Source organism: Diadema antillarum, unplaced genomic scaffold (assembly GCF_040938485.1).
Source record: "Diadema antillarum isolate AM-2024a unplaced genomic scaffold, OU_Dant_1.0 seq00000779_RagTag, whole genome shotgun sequence".
NCBI classification, from domain to species: domain Eukaryota; kingdom Metazoa; phylum Echinodermata; class Echinoidea; order Diadematoida; family Diadematidae; genus Diadema; species Diadema antillarum.
The window spans coordinates 422,111-431,589 of NW_027271667.1; the positions used below are offsets into that span (position 1 = coordinate 422,111).

At 38.6% G+C, this 9,479-nt stretch overlaps 1 protein-coding gene across 1 annotated transcript in view; it reads right to left on the minus strand.

Annotated features, from left to right (window-relative positions):
• Positions 1-7,669, minus strand: part of LOC139739014 (extended synaptotagmin-2-like) — a 100,271-nt gene extending 92,602 nt beyond the window's left edge. The window contains exons 1-6 of the mRNA XM_071649628.1: positions 7,536-7,669; positions 6,690-6,855; positions 6,070-6,151; positions 5,142-5,238; positions 3,310-3,414; positions 2,431-2,548 (exon numbers count right to left, since the gene is read on the minus strand). Of these exons, the coding sequence (XP_071505729.1) occupies positions 2,431-2,548; positions 3,310-3,414; positions 5,142-5,238; positions 6,070-6,151; positions 6,690-6,855; positions 7,536-7,565 (598 nt within the window). The 5' untranslated portion in view covers positions 7,566-7,669. The remainder of the gene's footprint in view (positions 1-2,430; positions 2,549-3,309; positions 3,415-5,141; positions 5,239-6,069; positions 6,152-6,689; positions 6,856-7,535) is intronic.
• Between the last annotated feature and the right edge of the window lie 1,810 nt (positions 7,670-9,479).

The window sequence follows — 9,479 nt, forward strand, 5'->3', positions numbered from 1 at the left end:
TATTGAACACAGATAAATGTTCAAATGTAACAGCAGCGTATATCAATTTAGAAATACTTTGTGGTTAGATGATTCACATATAGATGACTGGATTTGCATGTAAGTTTAACTCTATTCTAGACTGTAAGTAATTTATTCCTTTAATGCCTCTGTAAGTGGGCTGGGTAGCAGAGATATTTTGCAGTACTCCATTCAATACACTAAATCCACCATCATGTCTGGATAGATCAAATAATCACTGAATACCTTCCCTTCACCTCAGTCTCTGCAGCATTTACTCTTTACTCTTCCATTGATGACATCACAGTTTGGACTTGGGTCCACTATCCTCCTCATCATTCCAGCTGTATGCAGGCATGTTGTTGTGATCTGTACAGGCATATAAAAGCACTCGACCATTTACTTCACTGATATGGGCCATATTTCATAAATCTTGTTATCAGTGACAAGTTGTGATAGTTGTTACAAGCTACTGAAATCCTTGCATCTGATTGGCTGAGAGCAAATTTGTCATAGATATGTGGCAGTTGTCACTGATAACAAGTTTTATGAAACGGGACCATGGTAAGTCAAAGGAAAACAAGCGACCACTACAAACAGGTGACCAATAAAATCACTCAGTTGTTATGCATAGAGTGTAATGCTTGGACTTTTGGGATTCCCACAAATGGGTATGATAGGGAAATTAATCAAATAACTCTAGGATGGTAATTCACATTGAACAATAGTAGGTTTTATCTTCAATAATTGACACATAATTTTCTACACATTAACACAAATTCTGCACATTTGCAAAGTTTAAGTACTTTTTCAGTCACCAGTAATGATATTCTGAACAAATCACATTCTCCAGGGTTCATACTCTTTCTCATGAATTAAATTCCATGACTTTCCATGACCATTTTAGCCAGAATTCCATGACCTTTCCATGACTTTTACACAATTCTTTTTTTAACACATTAAACTGAAAATTTGATCTCAAATCAAAGCGAAGCAAAGGGAACACACATCCCACACAAACAACAGATAAACTTCTATAATTTTCGCAATTCCATGACTTTCCATGACCTTTTGATGAAAATATCAGTTTTTCATGACTTTCAAGGCCTGGAAAAAGACTAGGCCAAATTCCATGACTTTCCAGGTTTTCCATGACTCGTATGAACCCTGTTCTCTTGATGTAAAATCAATACGAAATTATAAAAGTATGTGCATTTCACTTTAATAGGTATGACCAAATCCCAGGACTTTTCCATTGGTGAACATCATTCCAGTGTCCAATGCAATACAATACTACCTGATTCTTAATTGATATACAGTACTGTAAAACACAATATATTCGCGGCATGAAAATTTTGCAAATTGGAGCCGACGGCCTTTCTTGCAGCATGGAAATTTCACGAATTACCACTAGCATCCAATGCATATTGTGTAGGCAAAAACTTTCACATGCATTTTAATTTCGCAAATTTTGGAGCTCAAGAAATTCACAAAATTAAAATGCCCGCGAACATTCTTTGTTTCACAGTATTCACTTGAAAAATTGTGTGTATTTCTTAATTCTATGGGAATCTAAGCAAGAAAATTATGCAACTAAAAGGTCCAGTGAAATGAATCAGCGCTCATAATTCACTTGGCAATGTTATGAACTATGGTCATCACTGTGATGTTGTAACAAGATGTTGTGACAAACTTTGATATTTTCTAGAGAACAACTCCTCTAATCTTTGCAAAGTACAACAATGATTACCTCAATGTACATCTCCACTGTAGCTGAAATGATCAATATCAACACATTATAATTACTTGTATGTTATGTGTTGTTTGAAGGTTTGCATGGTGAAGTAAATGAGGGAGAAAGATTTGCGGTGACACCATGTGTATGTAGTCCTTAGCCGGATCGTTGTTTGGCAGAAGAGCCTAGAAAGAGGAGAAATGAAGAGGGAAGCGACATATGGGGGTTGTGAAGAGGGCAAAAAGTGAAGAGTGGGGGACAGTAATGGGCTAGAAGTTGAAGTTGCACTAGTGCAACTTCAACTTCTAGCCCATTACTGTACCCCACTCTTCACTAGTGCAACTTCAACTTCTAGCCCATTACTGTCCCCCACTCTTCACTAGTGCAACTTCAACTTCTAGCCCATTACTGTACCCTACTCTTCACTTTTTGCCCTCTTCACAACCCCCATATGTCGCTTCCCTCTTCATTTCTCCTCTTTCTAGGCTCTTCTGCCAAACAACGATCCGGCTAAGGACTACATACACATGGTGTCACCGCAAATCTTTCTCCCTTACTTGTATGTTGTAGTCATCAATGCCCTTTGATAATGCATGGTGTCAAGATTTCTCTGAGACACAAGCACACATTTTTTACTTTTAAAATATTACTTATTCTATCTTCACTGAGATAGACGTAAAGCCAAGTTTTCTTACCTCTGACCGTGTAGTTACCAGGCGGTCGGTATAGGCTGCAACCTCCATCAACCTTGATAGTTTCCCCAGTAATGTACGCTGCTCCCGGTGACAGCAGGAATGATACCGCTGCAGAAACCTTTGCACAAAATTAAACACAAACAATGAGATGAACATGTGAAGCATTAAGTTCATTTGTATATAAGAAATTTCACTTCTACTTGAGAAAAAGATTGGCTGGTAATGTCGACATCAACTATGGCTTTCAAGACTTCAATTACACCTTGCCACTGATATACTCTGAGTCCCCAAGAGTGTGGCTTTAGTCTCTATTTACTTTCTGGGAGATGAAAATTTGCAGAACATTTTCAGACATAACCTCTGATAATCATTTACTATCCCCAAACCATCATGTTTTATCAAAAATGAAATCAACTATTTGGCCTGCTGCAAAAGTATGCTGGCATAAAAGTTAATTCTTTTACTTGTGACAAACCAACTACTGTAAACATTGATATTTTCGCTTGACTAATTTTTGGAGCTGATTGTCTCAAAAACATATTCGTGGGTTTTAGAGTTTACACTGCACAATTGTCAATCCATTTACACCGTGCAGAAAAAAAAACTGTGAAGATATTTTCACAGGTTTTAGAATTTGCGCTAGCCAAAAGTTTCGCGAAACATGCGAAAATTAATGTACCGCAAAAAAAATGTCTGTGTTTACAGTAATCAAATGGAGATAGATAAACAGAAAAAAACAAGATAAAATGCATATGACTTATGGTAAAGGTCATACCAGTGTTTATTCAATCACGATCAAACCCTGATACCAATGCATGGGTTTTAGTTTTCTATTTCTCATCGGTTGATTTTCACACTCTACCTCACAGCCATCCTCACCTCTTCTGGCGTGCCTAGTCTCTTTGCTGGGATAGCTGGTATGGCTAGCTTAAAGATCTCCTCTGTCCCATAATGCTCTGCGGCTTCCTTTCCATACACTGTCCCCTGCAAAAATATTCAAAGCTTTGGTAACATATGCAGCAAAATGAAAAAGGTCCATATTTCTAGGCTACGCAGAAGTCATATTACAATGTATCATGGTTTAACCCTAAGTAGGCCAGGCTATTTAGGTAGGTGATCAGATCTCAGCTGTCAGCCATGCGATCGCGATGAAAATCAGCAAACGCATTGCGTGCATGTGATGTAATCTAAAATCCAAATGTAATTTAAAGTTGATTTTTCAACTGTAGCACTCGCACAGGAAACCCGTTCGATCACATGTGTCCCCCGAACCCGTCTCCCATACCCCATCTGGATTACTTTTTAGGCCAGAATGTTGTATAATATGGCAACTGTCGCAGGATACAATAAAATCCGACAAGAAATGAGGCAGTATAAAGCACATACATGGAATATGACATGTCATCCTATAAAAGTTTGAACAATGAGAGCGCTGGCAATGAAAACTTTTGTTACCTAGAATAACTCCCTACAAACCCCAATAGCAAGTTCGAATAAAATCCGACAAGAAATGTGCCTGATAGAGCATGCACAAGAAATGTGACTGGCATCCAAGTTGGAGCACTGAGGGCACTACCACCACAAACTGTTGTGTCACTCATGACGCAATCTATAGGGCTGTCTTGTTAAATGTCAATAAATCGCTTTATTTTATTTTATATGAATTAATTATGTTAGTTTATGCATAAAATTCGAATTTGGCTGGAAATCATTAAATGAAGTCCCCAAACTTCAAAATATTTTGCTTGAGGACTCTTTGGTGAATTCTGATTTAAATTAGGTCAAAAAAAAATTGGTGTTTATCAATTTTAATTTCTTATGTATTTTATTGTTTTGATAATTTCTTATGTATTTCTCTGTTTTTTTAACTTTTTGATTTTTATTGTTTTTTCAATGGGAATCATTGGCAACACTATTTCAATCATAAGAAACATAAAATTAATTGTTTTTAATCACTAGAAGTAAAAATAATGATACAATTACGAATTTCAGATAGAAACCTGATTTGCATCGGTTTTGTACACAAAATCACGTTTTTGAGCAATTTTCAGTCTGACATGCACTTACATAATGTTGCATAACTTCGAAACCATGTACCCGGACGTTGCAAATTTGGTCTAAGTTGCGCAAGGCTTCAAGGTAAATTGTCATGAATCGCCATGTGGATGCGTTCTCGCGTTGCGGAGATGTCGCGCGAAGTGTCGAAGGGGGGCCATTATGGCTGCCTCCCCCCCCCCCCCTCCCCCCCGTAAGTTTGGGTTAAAATAAGCACTTTTGTAAATTTTGACATGATCAGGGTGACCTTAGACCCTGTAAAAGGTGAAACAGTGAGGGCAACATTATCAATAGGTATAGGTGTATAGATTTGACTATGATACATCTACTTACCAAATTTGAAAAAAAAATCGGTCAAGAAACAAGGCAAGCGTCGCACACACAAGCAGACCCTGTTAAATTTACCTTTTCATGTATAAAGATGGAACAAGCGAGGGCTCCACCACCAAAAACTATTGGCATCTTCATTTCACTCTAATGTACCTCTTTGCCAAATTTGAAGAAAATCTGATAAGAAATGTGTCTGATAGAGCACACACAAGAAATGTGCATTGGCATCCAAATCGGAACACTGAGGGCGCCGTCACCACAAACTGTTGTGTCCCTCATGTATCTGAATGTATTCTGAAATTTGGAATGTAGGGATGAGTACTCACCGGGGCAACAGAGTTGATTCTGATACCATAGGGAGCCCACTCCACAGCAGCAGTCTTGGTCAGATTCTCAATACCAGCTCGAGCTGCACTCGTATGACTGTCGACAAAATTACATTACACAACCAATTTAGCACACTGTGTTTGAGCTTGTTTTCATTTAAACTTATTTTACATGGGAAGCACCTAAATGCTTATGAATACAAGGTACCAAAGAACCAATGGCTCTAGGGCCCCTCCAAAGGACAAGGCAATAATGATAAAGTACCTCACCAAGGGCCACAACTGCTGCTACCACAGGATTTGAACTGAGGACCTCATGCAGGAGATTCATTGGTTTTATCCCCTGAGCCATAATGATACCTTATAATTATATCTTCACTGATATACATCCTTCTGACCATTGACTAACAAAGATATTTAGCAAATGAAAGAACAAGAATACATTTGCCAAACAAAAAACAGAAACATCAAATATATGAAACAATGAAACCATTTATTTTCCTTTTAAAGATTTTGAAATTATAAACCTTTGTGAGTGTACAGTAAACTGTGTCAGCATAGAAAGTATTTCCTCATGACAACAAAAGGCCAGCACAGTCTTTGAACATTTGGCACAAGGTTCCAGTTTGATGTTTTGCAGCCAACAATTCTAATCACTGAATCAATTCTGGGATGATTGGTCTGTACTGCATGAACACGGAATATGGATATTGAGGGCTTCCACACTTTCACTGCAACAGAAAATACACAGTAGAAGATTTGTGAATCAAGAGTGTAAGTATACAATTGTAGGTATCTTGATCAAGAATACCCAATATTACATTCCTGCATTTTTGGTTCTTCCACATTAACCAGACAGTCAGTTATCCCGATCCCTGTTTCACTATCAATGTGACAAAAAGACCAGTGATAATGCAGTTCATCTCACCCCATCATTGGGAAGCCCTTCCAGAGATCAACGATAATGTTGACGATGGCTCCTCCATGCTCTCCCATCCAGGCTTGAAAAGCTGTCAACAAAAGTTTGAATAGCATATATATTTCATTTTGATTTTTTTTTTATCAATGAAATATACAAATACAGATAAAACAAACCGATGCTTGATACCTGAATGACACAAATCATAATGCTTCATATTAGACAAAATTGTGATGAGACAATCCATGTACATTCTGATCAATCGCAATACTGTGAATAGATGGGTGTCATTAGCTGAGAAAGAGAGAGATTTTGAATAATTTGTGCCTTGAATGGAAGCAGTTAGTAGATATTATTCGCGAAAGTTCCACCTATTCACTATGTTTCCACAGCACTATGAGTATATTTTTTAGATAGAAAGAGTGCTGGATATGAGTCCACTATTATCATCTTGTTTTGTTGTATTTTTAATTAATCATCAAATACTGTGTAATGTGTATATTTAAAATATGCCTTGAATGAGTAAAGTAATTTTAGGACCGTTTTTGTAAACTAGTTCATTGATAAGAAGTGATTAGAAGAGAAGACATCACAGCAGTGTACAAAATCCTCTACACAGCTGCTCTTACCTTCTCTACAACATAAGAAGGTCCCTGTAAGGTTAGTATCGATGACAGCATTCCATCCCTTCATTGAAATGTCTTCAAGTGGACTTGGGAACTGACCACCACCATTGTTGACCAGGAAGTCAATCTTTCCAAACTGCTCCACAGTTGCTCTCATGAGTGATTTTACCTGGCAACAAGAAGTGATGAAATGTAGTGATGCCATAAAAGGCATAACTGTTAGTGGTGCCACGTACTTAAAAGGGGAAATCCAGCCAAAATATAAGTTAGTCTGATAGTTAGTGGCCCCTGGACACTGCTACTGTCAAGCTCTGTTTAAGAAATTAAATGTATCATTAGAGCATCAGTCAAAAGGAGTGAAAACGGTTTATTGTTATGAATTCATGTGAATTCTCTACAGGCAAGAAATTGTAAAATGTCTCAAAATAATACAGGCAACCATTGGAAGACTTTAAAATTGCTTGTACCACCACTGAGTTGTATGCCTTTGTGACCAACCAGAAGTGCATCAAGGAAGTGATTATATTGATAGAGACTGATCGCTGAAGGAGTGTACTCTGAGAAAACCTGGGTGCACGTCACGAGACCAACACCACCGAGTCATACAGCCCACAAGTTATACAGCCCACGAGTCTTACAGCCCATGAGTTCAACACTAAGCAAACATAGTCCACGAGACCGACGCATTAAACCCTGTGTTGTATCTGTCGAACTCGTGGGCTGTTTTTACCTAGAGTCTGTCTCAAGGGCTTTGTTTGCCTAGTGTCAAACTTGTGGGCGGTAGGACTCGTGGGCTGTATGATTCACGGGTGTCAGTCTTGTGGGATGACCCCGAAAACCCATGCCTACCTCTTCCTCCTGCCTGATGTTACATTTCATGGTCTGGATACTAGCTGTCGTTCCTTCTGGTAGTAAGGCATTGAGCTTCTCGGCTGCTTTCTGTAACCTATCAACTTTTCTTGAAGCAATAACTACCTTACAACCTGAAAGTAGAAATATATGGAATTCAAGAAAGGACATCAGTCATACCTTGTATGAACATTTTGCACAGGTTTGAGCTTATTTCAGCAGTACAGTTTTGTCATTGCTGAGATAATAATAATAATAATTGATATGATTTATATAGCGCCAAATCCACTCTGCAGAGTGCTCTAGGCGCGGAAAGAAGAGAAAGTGAAGGAGATAAAGGACATACAAATATCAAGTACATGTAATGAGTAGTCAAATTGAGGCTTTAAACAGGTGAGTTTTTAGACTGCTTTTATAGGAGTCTGATGAAGAACAATTTTTTACAGCTGAAGGTAAGTTATTCCATAAGGTGGGAGCAGCATGGCCAAAGGCACATGTGCCCCATATTGTAGTGAATCTTGGAATTATCAGGGAACCGGAGTTGATGAGCGTAAAGATCTAGCAGGGATGTAATTATGAAGTAAGTCAATGTTATACTGAGGAGCAGTGCCCAGAATGCAATGAAAAGTCAGAAGTAAAATCTTACAAATAATGCGATCTTTGACTGGTAACCAATGAAGTGATCTCAAAATAGGGGTGATGTGAGTGTGCTTCTTGGATAGTGTGATGATGCGTGCTGCCGCATTTTGAAGCCTCTGTAGCATGGAGAGCTGAGTTTGTGGTAAGTTAAATAAGACAGACTTTCCAAAATCGAGCCTAGAGGATATCAAGGCATGGACTAATTTTTTGGTAGAAGAGCGGTTCAAATATTTTCTAATGAAGCCGATATTACGAAGTTGGTATCTTACAGATCTACAAATGCTAGAAACTTGATGAGACATAGTCATATTACAATCTAGCATTACACCCAGGTTGCAACAGGTTTGGGACACACTAATTGACATGCCGGAAAAGGAGATGAAATTAATGTCAAATTTACCTAATTGTGTCTTCGAACCAAACATTAAAAACTCAGATTTATCCGTATTCAATTTCAAAGAATGTGAGTTCAGCCATGAATAAACATTGTTCATTGCATTCTCAAGCTGACTCAAAGCATGTAAGGCATCGGCCTGGTTAGGTTTGAAAGACAAATACAATTGAATGTCATCAGCGTATATGTGATAATTAATTTTGTGCTGGAGCAATATGTGTCCCAGGCTAATAAGATAGATGGAAAACAAGGTGGGCCCGCCCACAGAGCCCTGTGGAACACCGCATTTAAGAGGCATAGCATTTGATTTACAGCTGTTGACACACTCCTTAGATAAACCTAAATAGGTCCATATATGTGACCCACCACAACAAAAGGATCTTAAAGTCGCTGATGGCATAGGCGCCGGAAGTGGGGGGGGGGGGGGGGGGGGGGGGGGGGGGGGCAGGGGGGGACGGCCGCCCCCCAATCCAAAAAGTGGGGGGGGGGCAAAACGCATTTTTGCCCCCCAAAAAAGCCCCCCCCCCAAAAAAAAATAATAAAATAAATAAATAAATAAATAAATAAATAAATAAATAACTAAACAAATAAATAAAAATAGATAAAATAAGATAGATATGTATATAAATGAATAAACGTGACAAAACATAGCTACATACGGCAGTTTTTGGACTGAAAAATGTCAAAATTTCCAAGCTCGCTCGCTCCGCTCACTCGCATTCAATCGCTATGCCATTCTCCTGATGTTGCTGCCAGTAATTGCCAGCAGTTGCGCCTGGGCCGCCTCCCCCCCCCCCCCCTTAATTTCCAAAGCGAAAAAAAAATATAGCTACAAACGGCAGTTTGGGGACTGTAAGATTTTATTCGTTATGCCATTTTCGTAACGTTGCAGCCAATAATTGCCAGCAGTT